The following is a 15,916-nucleotide window of genomic DNA, read 5'->3' on the forward strand; positions in this document are numbered from 1 at the left end:
GCAATCTTCTTTGGACCAAAGCTAATTTAGTTGAAATAAATAGAACTTGTGCTCCAAAGAAGGATTAGCACTCAGTAAAGGCCTCAGCCCAACTACACGATGAACCTTCGAGCAGTACTAATTGATACGTCTGTGGGGTCTTCAGGTGGGAACCTCCTTTCGTCAATGTATCGTTTAGTTAGAGCATTTAAGATAGACTGTTGCTCAAAGTGGTTCTTAGTGGTAAACATCACTCTGTTCTGACCGTTTTGAGCTCTGTTGGTACCTTCAAATTCAAATTTACCTTATATTTTTCTTACTTATACTACAATTCCTCAATGTAAACAATTGAGATGTTTTACATGTTTTATTGGGGATAAAATTTATTTTTATGAGATTTGTAAATCATTGTAGACTGAGTTTATGTACATATTAGACAGTCCCCCAAAGTTTTTTGAAACTGCGTTACAGCAGTTTGTAGCTAATTTTCACAGATGTGAAATGTGACAGCCTTTCTGAGCTGTGAGTAAGTGATAATTTTATGATAAATTGGGTGCTAAGCCTACAGACAGCTGACCTCTATCAGTTGGAATGTGAGCAGCTCTCAGTGGTCATGCAGATTCTCTGTGTGCCTGTTGTTGGCGCCTGTGGACCAGAACTAAGTCTTCATATCTGGATTTCACAGACTGGTAAAGAGTATCATGTCATATGACATGTATTTCTACACAATTTCACTAGATACATGTAGTACGATTGCATTTATTTATTTATTTATTTATTTTATTTTATTTTGAAAAAGGCTCAAACAGCCCAGACGAGTCACGTCAGCAATGTAACGTTAGACAGTCATGTGCATTAAACCTGTAATTTGTTGCTCATGAAAAGCTGATGAGTTTAAAACCTGTAAAGCTTACTGAAACACGAAGCAGAGACAAGAGGCTAGGAATGTTGAAGTGTAAACACAAGAGGCACGATTCAGGCCTGATGGGATTTACAAACCTGGACCCACAAACATGTGAAACTACATCAGGTTCACTTAGAGGCTGCATCTTCATGTAAAAGCAGAATGAACTGCTAATGACTTGTTTGTTTATAGTCCAGTAAATCACATGCTGTGTGTAATATAACATTACATATGTAGTTGAATTCTTTTAGTCATATGTATGCAAGCCTCTTGCACGTCTTGAGTTGAGTGTTATCAGATGCAGATGATTAGATAATCGCTTTCCAGTTTTGTATTGGCAGATGTAAATCAGTGAAGATGATCAAAACCCAAAATAGCAGTGTACAGTTGCAGAGACTTTAGATGGCCGCTTTTCTTTGATTATCTTTATCCTTTCTTTTAAGCATTAATTTTGGTTTAAATGCTACAGGAATGCAGAGGTTACCGACAGTCAAGTCAGGCAGACTTAAATGCTCCGAGCCGGAGGCAGCATTTATTTAGCTTTTCCTGTTTCATTTTAGCCAAGTGGAGTTTTAAGTGTGATGATAAACCAGAGTCCTTTAACAAGCTCGTTCGTAGCCATCGGGCGCAGGAATAAGGGCCAGAAGCTCATCAAACTGAGCTCCCGTCTCTTCTAACCACAGCTCCCTCGTCCGCTTTGACATTTTTGGGTAATGATGCCCAGTACGCTAATAAAGGCAGCATAACATGGTCTCTGAAAGAAGAGCCTGTTTAAAAACAAACACATGTTTGAACTCGGTCCAGCCGGGATAAGGGAGTGAATCACTCATCTGTGGAAGCGACGGAGAGCAGCGCTGCTGAGCGATGTCTATCAGACAGACTTTAAGAGGAGTGGCTAAAAAATGTTGATTTCTCAAATTATGGACATTTTAAAGAAAGTAACTCCATCTCAGGGGCTCAAGTATTGTGGATAAACGGAAACAATTATGAATATAACCATAATTTAAAATATGTGGATGAAGATCCTTTACAGGCAATAACTGCATAGATCCTGGAGTCCATGGACATCACCTGGATGGATGGATGGATGGATGGATGGATGGATGGATGGATGGATAACAGCACAGGCAGTATTTATAGCGAGGAGCTATTAGTTCAGTAAATTATAAAAGAATGAAGTCATTAAAAGATTTAGCACTCTTGTCAAACAACTTTTGACTTTTGATTGCTGTACATCACACTTGCTGGGGTTTGATTTGGATGAGGTTATAAATGTCACAACATTTATTACCATCCTGATTTTCGTAATTTTTTCTACAATATCTTGAATTGCGTCAGACCACGACATAACATCTTCTACAAGACATACGAGAGTTTCTGAATGGGGTTAAGGTGTCGACAGTGATGTCTCTTTGAAACATGACTGTGAGGGTTATTGATATTGAACTAAACCTGTATAATTTGAAAACAATATTTTAAAATAAAATCCAATCCACTTACACATGATTGTTTCTGGTCAGCACTGGAAAAGATCTCTGTTAAAGTGTAAAAGTGGACATGTTTCATCTGACATTGTTGATTGTTAATTTCACCCATAGTTCCTGTCAACATGTTCTCAGTAGAACATATAAAAGGGCTTCAAAACCCTTCTTCAGCAAGTCTTCAATTTTAACATAAAAACCGCACTTTACATCTCTGGTGGGCTTCAGAGTGTGTTAGTATACCACCGGTACACATTCCGACCCCAAAAAAAATGAATGGGACATCCAAAACTTACAGTAATGAGAGATGATATCATTCTTCCACCAGACTCTTACACATATTAGGCAATGTTTCCAACAGTATTTGTACCATTTTTTTTCTGCTGTGCATGGAAAAGTTGAAACGCCTCCAGAATTTCAACTCTATCAGCTATGAACCAGCAGAGAAAACTTGATGATGTCCAGAGAAATTCTGCACCTTGAGCAGCAAAATCTTATAAAGACACATTGAGTACTTCCAGAAGGATCAGAGAAGACAATTGCTAAGTTCTGGAGCCAGATGCATAGGGCTCTTTGGGTTTATATTTACAACTGTGCTTATGGGTAAAAGCAGAAACGTCTTGGGGGGGAAAAGCTATGGACTAATTCTGTTGTATAAACTTCAGTCATTATGAGATTGTGTGCAGATACACAAACTTGATTTTTTCCATTTAGCCAAGAATGGATGTAGACATTCCTTGTATTTTTCATTTAATTCATAAACAATTTTTTTTCTTAGCTTTCTTATACTAATATATGACTTTTGTTTGTGTTTAGTTGTGTCTTTGCCCTAATTTTCCCTTCCATATCTTCATATCAGACTTGATGTGCTCTGTGAAATCTTGTGCTCACTTCCTCTGAACTATCAGTGAATTGTGATTTTTTTTTTTTCTTAAATTTTTTTTTTCATCAACATTTCACTGGCACAAATGCCAGTTTGTCTGCTGTAAAAGGTGAACAAATGTTTTCTTTTCATAGACATTGTTTACACATTTGGCCCTGGTTTCATACAGCTTTCTAACATACATAGAATGGGCAGAATATCAGAGGAATGCACAAATGACAAACTCATTTTATGTAATCCACCATAGTCCATAGTTGCTTCATAACTAATGTTTCACATCTGGATTACCTGTTTTCTGTGAACCACATAACCAGACCTAATGCACATTAAATGATTACTCTTAATTCAAAACAAATGCAGCACATCAACCACTATTTCTTGTCATTTCTCTTGGTTACTGGATGTTTATATATGTTTAAATTTAGATGTAATCTGAGGGTTCTTATACTGCAGCCAGCAGCCTTTATGGTTACGTTGGGGCTAATTGCTATCCCAAGATGCTTAACTTTAAAAATAAAGATGAACTTTCCATGGAAACCTTTTATGCTGATTGACTGTTGTCTGATCGGGTCTTTCCGTAATACACTCTTCTTCAGATTCTTGGCTTTGCCGATACAGAATAAACCACGGACAGAGACAAAAGCACTCACTGTCCCACAACACTTCATCTTGTTAAAGGGGATAATAGAGGGGAGAGGCGAGTTGCATCAGTGATATCCCTCATGCAACATTTGGGGACTTTGTACAATTTACCCCTGGATTAGGGCATACATTTGTTGGGGCTACAGACTGCTGTTTAACCACATGTTAGTTTTCAGGTGCTGACAGGGTACTGGAAAACAACCAATCAGAGTAGTACCCTACATGGAGGCTTATCAGGGCTTTTACTGATGTTTACTCACAGGACTATCATTGGCCACGGTTATTATTCATTTTTTTATCAATTTATCCCCTGATTTTTTTCCCATATCACCCAGTGCTCCTACCTAATGCGATCTTGCTACTTCCCTGGCCGGACGTAGCGCGTGGAAGGATCACGTTATTCCAGCCAGATCCTCTCCACCCCTCTCCATAGATAAAGTCTATCCCTACCCTTAAGGTTTTCTAACATGTGATTTTATGTTAAACATAATGCCTTTGTGACCCAGGATTAAAAAAATAAAAAGTCTCACAGACCTGAATCATGGTTTGTGCTGATTTTACCTCTGACTCATTACACTCTTTAAAATAATAGCATAGGAGGTCATGAATCTGTTGTGATGACTCCGGAGTGATTTGGCACGTACCAACCTTTATGAATACCTCCCTAAGCTTTTGTTGACTATTTCTGAATTCAGTTATAGAGGTTTTTGTTTTTGATTTTTTTTTTGTCTTTGTTTTGTCTTCCTGTGTGATAACTAAGATTAGTCAAACTGAAATTGAACATGTGCTACAAATGAGCTTTTTACCATTTATTTTAAACATTTAGATTTCCTGATAACATTTATATTTGAAATGTATTTGCCCTGTTTATACTGTGGATGGAAAAATGCACTATTCAAGCATTTATAGTGTTCATTTTTGTTCATGTGCTTTTTATGTTTGTAAAAGGAAAAACGAGGACTAACGATTAAAACAAATCTTTCTGCTGTGATTCAGACAGCTGATGACTTTATTCAGAGCAGCAGGAACCTCCGGACCTTCAGGGAATCCTGCTAGTATGTAATGAGCCACGGATGACTTTAGCAGACCTATATCAACTAAAGAGGAACACCTCAGTAAGTCAGATGTTACTGTCTCCTGCAAGGCAAGGCAACTTTATTTGTTTAGCACAATTCAACAGCAAGGTGATTCAAAGTGCTTTACAGAGACATTAAAACATCATCACAGTAGAAAGTAAAAAGCATGATTTAAAATGTAAACAAAAAGAAAGAAACAAAGAACAATATAAAAAGTAGTTAAAATATGATCAAGATTGAAACTCAAGCTTAAAAGTATCAGTGCAGATTTGGAACTTTATTCAAATGCGGTTGAGAACAGGAGTGTCTTCAACCTGGATTTAAATACACTGATTACGTTTACATGCACTCAATAACCCTTTTAAAACCCGAATATTGGCAATAACCCGAATTTGCACGGCCATGTAAACACTTTGAATAACCCGAATTTGCTCATATTCCGGTTTTTAAAAACCCGAATATTACCCCTGGGTTACTCCTTTTAAACCCGAATATTCAGTCATATAAACGCGAAATGGAATATCCCGACCAAACGGAACAGGAATTTGTTTTCTGCGCATGCTCTGTTCGCAAGGAATCCTGGTCTTTTGAGTCCAGGACGTACTTCTAAACCAGCCTTTCTCGACCGGGGTGTCGCGGCACCCTGGTGTGTCGTCAAAAAATGACCTATTCTGACATTTCATATATAAATACCGTATTTTCGCGACCATTCGGCGTGCTGTGTGGAAAGGCATACCCTCATTTTTGTGTGTCATTTGTGTATTTAAAACACACACACACAGCGCGCCGTCTACACACTAACACATACGCGCCGTCTACACACTAACACATACGCGCCGTCTACACACTAACACATACGCGCCGCGGAACACACACACAAGCACGCAAGTGTGCGGATTTAAAAATAGAGCGGGAGCAAAACTCGATTTACTTTATTTCAGTTTTTACATTAATCAAACCCATCAAAGTCCTCATCCTCTGAAACCTCGGAAACATAAGGCTTCACTTTGAACGGCCGGTTCACACCGACGTCCAGCGGTTGGAGTTACTTTGTCAGACCTCCCGGGATAACAGCAAGCATAGTGTTCATATTTTTCACTTCTTTTTTTACACTGTCTGTGAGATGGGCGCGCATAGAGTCACAGATCAGCAGCAATGGTGATGTGTGATAAAAACCACCGGGTTGCCGCAAACATACACCTGCCTCAGCCACTCATCATCATCCCTTCATCCATCCAGCCCTTTTCGAACATTTTGGCATTTGTGGACGGTAGAAAGTACCGGGATAGCGAGATTTACATGAAGTTGAGAGAAAAGTTGCGCGAAGCAGCATTTGTTTTGAATTTGGATACAGGAAGGAGAAGCGGAAATGACGGGATTGCGTCATCACGTTCTCCATGCGTCGCTGGTTTGATCGGGATATCCCGAATGATTAATCACCATGTAAACAGGGATAACCCCGTTTGCTCAGGCATGTAAACGGAATATTCCGAATGTTTCAGTAACCGGAATATTAGCAATAACCCGAATTTTGACTGCATGTAAACGTAGTCACTGAGTGTTTCAGCTGATCTGAGGCTTTCTGGGAGTTTGTTCCACACATGTGCAGCATAGAAGCTGAATGCAGCTTCTCCATGTCTTGTTCTGACTCTGGGAACTGATAAAAACCAGAGCCAGATGACCTGAGGGGTCTGGAAGGTTCATACTGGGTCAGTAGGTCCCTGATGTGTTCTAGTCCTAGACCATTCAGAGCTTTATAGACCAGCATGAGAACTTTAAAGTCTGTCCTCTGATGGACAGGCAGCCAGTGTGAAGACCTCAGAGCTGGACCGATGTGGTCTTAGTGAGGACTCGAGCAGCAGAGTCCTGAATGAGCTGCAGTTGTCTCACTGACTCTTTAGGTAAACCTGTAAAGATCAAGCTACTAAAGATGAATGCATGGATTATTGTCTCCAGGTCCTGCAGAGACATCAGATCTTTTAACCTTGATATATTCTTAAGGTGGTAGTAGGCCGAGTCTGTTATTGCCTTAATGTGTTTTTCCAAATTTTACTGTATGTCTGAGTCAACCACTACACACAGATTTCTGGCCTGGTTGGTGGTTATTAGTATAGTATATTTTAGTAGTTTGTATAGAGGGAAGCTCTGCGGTGACCTGTGATCGTTTGTCTTTGGCTCCAAAAACAATTACCTCAGTCCTGTATTTGTTTAACTGGAGAAAGTTGTGGCACATCCAGTCATTAATCTCCTCAATGCATTTACCAAGAGTTTATTTTGTTGTTCTTTATCATTTTTGGCATTGGGAGCATGTAGATGTTAAACAGAAGAGTTCCCAGGATGGAAACTTGGGGAACTCCAAATGTAATTTTGTCTGCTCAGATGTAAAGTTACCTATTGACACAAAGTACTTCCTGTTCTCTAAGCATGTTTTGTACCAGTTTAGTATGGTTCCGGAAAGACCCGCCCTGTTCTCTAGTCGTTTGAGTAAAATATTGTGGTCAACTGTATCAAATGCAGCACTAAATCCAGTAAAACAAGGTCTGATGTTTTTCCACTGTCTGTAGTCAAGCTTATATCCTTAAACACTTTGGTCAGTGCAGTCTCGGTGCTGTGGTGCTGCCTACAACCTGACTGGAAGCATCATAGGAGTTGTTTTGCTTTTTAAAAAAAATATTTTACTTACTTAAAAATAGGAGATTTGAGATGAATGATCAGACAGGCACATATCAGACACAGTAACCTTTGAAATGTTCAGACCTTTGGAGATCATCAAGTATAGAGTGTGTCTTCTATTCTGCGTGGACTTGTGGTTTTCCACAAAAATTACCAACAATAATTACAATCAAAACTAGAAAATGTCAGGAATTTTGATATGGGCATGCCCTACTGCCCATTCGTCCCCTCTTGCAGCTTTGGTTTGGGGTTGTAGTGGTTGTGTTCGGGGTGGTTCTGTCAGTTTGAGGTGTTTACGGTTGTATTGCATTCATTCCTGTGCTCCCCGCAGGGGGTGTGGTTTAGGGTTGTTAATAAACCACACCCCCTGCTTCGGGGTTGTGTGGTTTAGGGTGATTAATAATGGCCAAGAAGTAGTTTAGGGTTGTTAATAAACCGTTATAGGTTGTTAATAAACCTTTGGGGATGGGGCCATTTGGCAGGCATTTTGACTTAAAATGTATGTAAATCACAGCTTCATGAAAATTTGAATAAGTTGAAGTCCACAGCGTGCCGAGTCAGGGAACATTTGTACGGTGTCTCTATGATAACTTGTTGCGTAGAAGCGTCCAAAGTTAAATGGATTTTTTTTTTTAAATTGAAAGTTAAATATCGCAAAAACTGTTATAATTGGCATAATGAGGTTGTATGGTCCTTTAGTGCCCATCGGGCAGAGTGTTTGAAAATTTGAACGATGTCTCTACGATAAAGTTTGGCCCAGCAATAAGCGCCACAATTTTCACCATTTTTTTTTTTTTTTTTTTGCATCTAGCATTGCCACAGTAACACTTTTGACTGAGAAAAGTAATGCCCATCGAGGTACGATGGAGACGCATCTAACCATGTATGCCATGCATGGGTGCATGTTGCGGTTTGGGCCGCATTAACGGAAGAAAAAAGCATGCGGAATAAGAAGAAAAGGGAAACCTTTTCTGTATACTAATACTGTATATCTCCTTCATTTTCATGTTTTTCCTATTTTCTTCGGGCGTGTTTTATTTTTGGGGGATTTCTTTTTTCAATATAAGAGCGGGGTCGTGCTGTACACCCGCAGCTGTGCAGGGGGATTTTTGCGACTTTAGTTTGTTAGCAAAATGCTAGCAACATTGCCCTTTGGGCCATTTTGGACAATTGCAATATGGTCATGGCATTACTTGGTATGCCCATAATTAACAAATAGACTGCAGTTCACCGAGAACACCAAACAAGTCTGCACAGTATTTGGGGGGCAAGTAATGTCATTACGACATGATGTGGTATTGCTCTGAGATATTGCTGGAATGTTGCATTTCTCATGAGTTGAATGGGTCCCTCAAGAACCCCTTCACACTGACTTGTTGAGTTTGGCTCTCGCAACAAATGTCTGTGAGATGCCTGCAGCTTTGAGTCAGGGCTCTCCAAAAATGAAGTAACAATATTTCTTCCTGTCCAGTGATCTCTCTTGTGTTAGTGCCCTATGTGTGTCTTTGGTAAGAGCAGCGTTGTTACAAAGTCCACATTCTCCACACTATTAAGGGTGGAATTTATTGGAAATTGTTGAGGTTTTGGATTTTCCTAGGCTGGAATGAATCTTGCTAAATACTGCTGGTTTCTATTATAAGGTTTGATACCAGACAGTATTGTGCAAAAACTTGTTTTTAACTTTTACTGTTACAATTTCCAGGCCAGTGCTTTCGGTAAATGGAAAGCAAAAAATGACAACACAAACTCATCATACTGTGTTGTTCATTGGTAAAAAAAAATACAGTATTTGAAGCAGATGTATAAAGCATTAAGTAATATTACAAGCACATAAAAAAATTAACAGCCAGTGGAATAATGGGTTCCTGATCATCATTTCCTGAGTTGCCACAGACTGGGGGGCATCCGCTGTGTAATGCTGGCATGTTCAGAATTGCGGTTTTTGTTTGTCTCTATGTTATCTGTATTCATTCAACAACAGCCTAATAGATTTTCTTGTTTTTACTTTGTTACAAGTGGGAGGCAGTGATATCAGCTCACATCTGGTTGCCAGATTCAAGTCGAAGCTGTGGAAACATGCACGACTCAGGACACGGTTTTACATACAAAGATTTGTTTCAGTGGTATGACGAGCATTCATTACTGTAAAAAAAGGTCATTTGTACAGGGGGTGTTGTTAAGCAAATGTTTATAGATCAGTTTACCATGCACTGTCTGCCACAATAATACACCCAAAGATTAGAGTCTGTGGGCAGAGAGCTGGATAAACAATCCTCAGAAAAAGACACGCAAAGGAATTACTAAACTCTATGTGTGTAATCCCAATTGCACTTAAAAACATATATATACTGTACAAAAAAATACAATCTGTTTACAATTCATCAGCCTTCATGTCATGATTGTTTTCTTTCAGGTCCACAGCTTTCTCTGGGAAAACAAGAGGCCTTTGAGATCTTCATAAGAGACCACGGGGAGCATCCAACCATAGAAGACAACAAGAAATTACTCAAGCAGAGGTCAGTGAACAGCGTTTTGCAGTTCTGCATGACCTTCCATGACCTGGAAGTACACATTTGTCAACGACAGCCCTTGCAACATGCAACGTCATTTGCAAAGATTACATAACATGATGATAACATGTAAAATATAAGTAAAGCATAATGTAATGGTTTTTAAATCTTGTGAACCCTCATTTTATTTACTTTGAGACATAGAAAACGTATCAAATGTTGAAAGTGAGACATTTGCACCTTCTCACCTACTGAAATGGTGGCACTAACCCATCGGCTGCAGCCTCATCCACATGTCCACCTATGTTTTCTCTGTGGACGGGCTGTATTGGAATGAAATTTAATCATCTCATCATTTTACTAGTTCATGAAAAATATTAGCTCATTTTGAATCTGATAGTAGCAGTTAATCTAAAAAACAAGTTGGGAGGTATTAAAAATGAAAACCCAGAGGAACATTTACAGCCAATTAAATTCATTGGTAAAAGGTCAATGACATGATTGGGTTTTAACTTTGCATGTTTGAGCAAACAATGCTTAACTGCTAAAATTGAGCACAATGATGGTGCTGATACACTTCTAATTAATAACAGAGAATTGAGCTCAAGAAAGAAAACAGAAGAGGAGAGAAGGAGGGGTGAGGGGCACCGCTCAGTGGATCATGTCGGTGTCCCCCTGCAGCTTAGGCCTATAGCAGCATGTTTAAAACACGACTATGTTTAAGACGAGCTGCTCTAGTCTGGTCCTGCAGCTGCAGCTATGATTACTGGCCCTAACACACTAGAGTTTACACCAACTAGAGGTTTACTAAAGACTAACTATAGGCTTTACTAAACAGAAAGGTTTTAAGTTTGGTTTTAAAGGTGGAGGTGGTGTCAGCCCCCTTAACCCAGATTGGAAGTTGGTTCCATAGTAATAGTGCCTGATAGCAGAAGACCGTCCTCCAAATCTGGATACTCTAGGACAGAGGTCGGCAACCTTTTTGACATGGAGTGCCAGTGTGAAATTTTCTTGTGAATGAATGTGCCATAATCAACAGCAGGCTAAAACAAAGTTACAGTAAGGTATGACACAAAATACAAAAACATTTCCAACACACCTGGAATTATATTCTATACAGGCCACATGCAAGCATATTTTACAAGCATCAGAACAGCTTGTCCTAAAAAAAGAGGAAAATTCTTGACGCGGACGAGTGAGGGCGCATCGCGCCCAAACCCTCTAGGGGGGTCCGGGGGCATGCCCCCCCGGAAAATTTTGAAAAATAGACTCAAAATGGTGCATTCTGGTGGTCTCAAAGCTCCATAATCACATCTTTTATCAATGCAAGAATACACACAAAAAATCAGAATTTTTGCAAAGAATGATGCATTTTGATAACATAATAACACGCATTCATCATCATGGGTAATTCTTCATGCATGAATAAATCTTGAAATCAAGATAATCATATCTTAAACTTCTACAATGGCCAGAATCCCCCTTTCACACCTAAATTAATTGACAAAACTACAAAAGACAAGCAGCTCCTTGTCTTTCAGAACTGTGGTGTGGAACTCCGAACAGATCTGCTCAAAGTTCAGTGATGAGGAGCTCCACTGAACTATTTGTTATAATTTTGATTATTTAATTCTTTATTGATTTCATAAAATATTCAAATTTTTTGAGATTTTTTATTTGGGGTTTTCATTAGCTGTGGGCCATAATCATCAAAATTATAACAAATAAAGGCTTGAAATATCTCACTTTGCATGTAGTGGGAAATAATATATTTGTTTCACCTTTAGTTGAATTTATTGAAACTAATTAAGTTTAGCAATATATTCTAATTTTCCGACCTTCACTTGTATATTATGACCAATAAATAAGAGCATAATAAATGTCCCGTATCATACCATATCAAGCTCAGGGGATGTTTCAGGTATGAGGAACTGTGCAACAGATGCCTGGCTCCTCTGTGACGTTATATTACGTTTGTGGAGGTTCCTGCAGCATGCTGCCTGACACACCTCCGGGAGACCTCTGTTTCCTCTTTTAGGACGAGGTGGGGTGTCTGGAGCCTCTGGAGACATCTTGACTTGACTTTTTTTTTTGATTAAAGCCGCGCGTGTCGGTGCAGTTAGCAGCAGTGAGAGGTAAAGGCTGATTTATGGTTCTGCGTCAGACCAACGCAGAACCTACGCCGTACGTTGCGGGTCGCCGCGTACTCTACGCCGTAGGCTCTGCGTCGATTTAACGCGGAACCATAAATGAGGCTTAACTAGGCAACGGAGCGCAAAGGGGTTCCGTATTGGTTCAATACGGAACGCAACTTTTAATTCCCAATTACGTAACAATTCCGTATTTCAAGGGGCGGGTGGCAAGCCCACACTCATCTCTGCACAGCCTACCTGCTGCAAAAAAGCAGTGCTGCTGCTTTTTTGTCCCGCTGCAAAAATGTGTTTTAAACTGAACTGCCGCTCCTCTTCATTTCTGCTGCTGCCGCGTCCTGGCTGTCTGTCTGTGAAGGCTGATTTATGGTCCTGCGTCAAATCGACGCAGAACCTACGCCGTAACCCTACTTTTTTATTTTTTTTTTCCCCGTTCCGCGGAAACCGCGGACATTTTTTGCTGAGACCAACCGAGCGGGCCTTTTCCAGTGTGCCAATGATTATGCCGCCGCGTGCCAATCATGGCACGCGTGCCTGAGGTTGCCGACCCCTGCTCTAGGATATACGGGTAAACCTGTCCTCTGAGAACAGAGAGCTCTGTTAGGAACATAAGGTACTATCAGGTCTTGCAAATATCACGAAGCTAAGCCGTCTTGGGCTTTATACGCAAGGAATACAATTTTGAATTGGATTCTGAGTTTTACGGGTAGCCGATGGAGTGAGGCCAACACTGGAGAGACGTGGTCTCTCTTGTTGATTCCTGTCAGCACTCGCGCTGCTGCATTTTGGATCATCTGGAGGATATTCAGAGAATTACTTGGACATCCTGCTAATAACACATTACAGTAATCTAGCCTAGAAGATGCAAACACCTGAATTAGTTTTTCCACATCACTCTGGGAGAGGATGCTCCTAATCTTTGTGATGTTACGGAGATGAAAAAATGCTGTTTTACAAACCTGATTTAATATGCTTTAAACGACAAATCCTGATCGAATATAGCTCCTAGGTGTCGTACAGTGGCCCTGGAGGCCATCACAACACCATCTAATCCCTTCCGAAGGTGTTTGGGACCAAAAATAATAACCTCTGTTTTATCGAAGTTTAGAATCAAATAATTTGCGCACATCCAGTCCTTGACGTCACTAAGGGTGCTTTCAGACCTCTGGCCTGTTTGTTTTGTTCCGATTCAGGGGCTAAATCGATACAGTTGTTTCGTTTTTCATTCGTGGCGTTTGTGTTCACAAGGCAACCGTCTGTAGCAGTTCAAAGCGTTAACAAATGCCATGCGTGAACCAACTGTTCTCTCATTGGTCAAAAATGAACATGGAAGGAGTTTCCTCTTCCGTACCCCAGGAAAAACAACAATGGTTATAACCCCTTTCACATTGAGGGTGCAAAGCGCAGACCGCCGCCAGCGATCCCATTTATTGTGTATGTGCTACCGTGGCGCAAGAGCGGACCACTCTGCCATTTTTTAATTTCACCGTGCCCGCTGTGACGACATTTCGGCACGTCCAATAGGAGAGAAGAGAGAGAAGGGAGAAGAGAGAAAGTTGTGTCCAATAGGAGACAAGGTGGTGGAGGCTCTGCGCCGACTTTTCTCCTTGCGCCGTGGTAGCACATACACATGAATGGAGTTGTGTCGGTTGCTGTGTCGATTATGTTCTCACTCCAAATAAAAAAAACGCACCGCTCCAGGTCTCAAATGGAAGCGAGCTGAGACCACCTCTCCCAGGGGATCTCGGCTCGCTGGTTTTGTGCCGCATCCGAGCTCGATTGCTGTGTTCATATATACCAAACGAACCGATCTTTAGGGGGAAACGCTCCCTGTTTCAGAACAACTGCTCCAAACAGAACAGGTGTGAAAGCACCCTAAGACATGCCTGAAGTTTAGCTGATAGTTCTGTTTTATCTGGCTTCACAGACAAATAGAGCTGCGTATCATCAGCAGCAATGAAAATGTATGTTGTGATTCTGGATTATACTGTCCAATGGCTGCATGTATAAACTGAACAAGATTGGCCCTAGCACTTAACCCTGTTGGACACCATAGCAGACCCTCGACTGTTCTGAAAAAACCTTGTGCACATGAACAAATTGGAATCTGTCAGATGGATATGATTTAAACCAACCTGGAGCTGTGCCTTTAATCCCAACAACATGCTCTAACCTGTGCAGTAAGATGCTGATCTACAGTGTCAAAAACAGCACTGAGGTCCAGTAGAACCAGTATGGACACTAATCCCTTATCTGAGGCCATAAGAAGGTCATTCGTGACTCGAACCAATGCTGTCTCTGTGCTATGATACATTCTGAACCCTGAGTAAAAAACCTCAAATAGATCATTTCTATACAAATGGTCACAACTGGCTGAAACTACATTTTCCAGAATTTTAGACAAATGGACGATTGGAAATTGGTCTATAATTAGCTAAAATGTCTGGGTTTTTTAAGTAAAGGTTTAATTACCGCAACTTTAAAAACATTCAAGGAAATTAGGGATAAGTTGCTCAGATCAGGACCTGAGGAAGTGACTGAAGCTGAAGAAACACACACAGCTGTTGCTGGATCGGCCTGGTTGCTTTCTTCTCTAATTTCCATGATTTTATTGGCAAAATATCAGTTTATTATGATATATCTGGTGGTGTTGGTTTTTTTTGTTTGATTTGTTGTTTTTTTTTATATTTTATGCTGTGTTCCAGCTTTTTTTGGATTGTCATCCATTCAGACAGAAAAAGCATTCCAGGTTGAGCCTCTTTCAGTGTCAGCCATTTAATAAAAGATGATTGGGCTGTAACCTGGCCATTGATATGAAGTTACAGGCGGAAATAGCAGCTTAATTTTCATTTCTATGTTTCACACATTCATGTCAGTACATTTACCTCTTGATTGTTTTGAACAGATCAGCTGAAGCCAAAGGACTCGGGGAGCAGCTGAATACAGCCAGAAACAGAATCAGTAAGTTGTCCACACGGTTGGACGTCACTCTCTTGCGATGACAGAATAGTTTGGAGCTTAACACTACATTTATTTTACTTAGAAAATTACCAAGAAAATGTTAATTACCTGGTGTTTGTCACGCTTCTGTGTCCCTGGAGTGTCAGAATATCTTTCAACACATTCCTAAACTATTCCAGGACTGAGAGGTATTTCCATCCACCTACAGCAGTCTTCGAACCTGTACTTTTTACTAGGCTCTCAGGCTGTTTTATGGCATCTCTGTGAGCATACTGCTCGGCTCTTCTGGATGCTTGCTAGTTTACCATGCCAAAATCATTTAAGTGCAATCCTGAACAGTTCCAAACATATTTATAAGTTTCTCTACTGGCGGAGTCCACAAATGAAGTGCCTGGTTCATCTAATTGACACAACGATTAATTTGAAAATCTATGAGTCACTTTGGGTTTTTAAGTAAAGGATATGAAGAATACTTAAAATGGGCTGGTTAGAAGCTCAGTAATATCTCATAATAAATAACTTCCCAGGAAAACCAGAAATTGTTGCATTTTTCTTTTGTAAACTAACATCGGTCAAAGTGTTTTTAGAGTTCTACAGTCATTTGCAGAGGTTAGTTGTAATTTTTTTATCTCTTTTTTGTTTGTTTGTTGTTGTTGC

At 40.1% G+C, this 15,916-nt stretch overlaps 1 protein-coding gene across 1 annotated transcript in view; it reads left to right on the forward strand.

Moving 5' to 3' along the window:
• The window catches only part of kif6 (kinesin family member 6), a 100,663-nt gene that overhangs the window by 53,884 nt on the left and 30,863 nt on the right, over positions 1–15,916 (forward strand). The window contains exons 14-15 of the mRNA XM_061743275.1: positions 10,052–10,154; positions 15,204–15,259. Coding sequence (XP_061599259.1) covers positions 10,052–10,154; positions 15,204–15,259 — 159 coding nt within the window. The remainder of the gene's footprint in view (positions 1–10,051; positions 10,155–15,203; positions 15,260–15,916) is intronic.

Source organism: Cololabis saira, chromosome 16, assembly GCF_033807715.1.
Source record: "Cololabis saira isolate AMF1-May2022 chromosome 16, fColSai1.1, whole genome shotgun sequence".
NCBI classification, from domain to species: domain Eukaryota; kingdom Metazoa; phylum Chordata; class Actinopteri; order Beloniformes; family Belonidae; genus Cololabis; species Cololabis saira.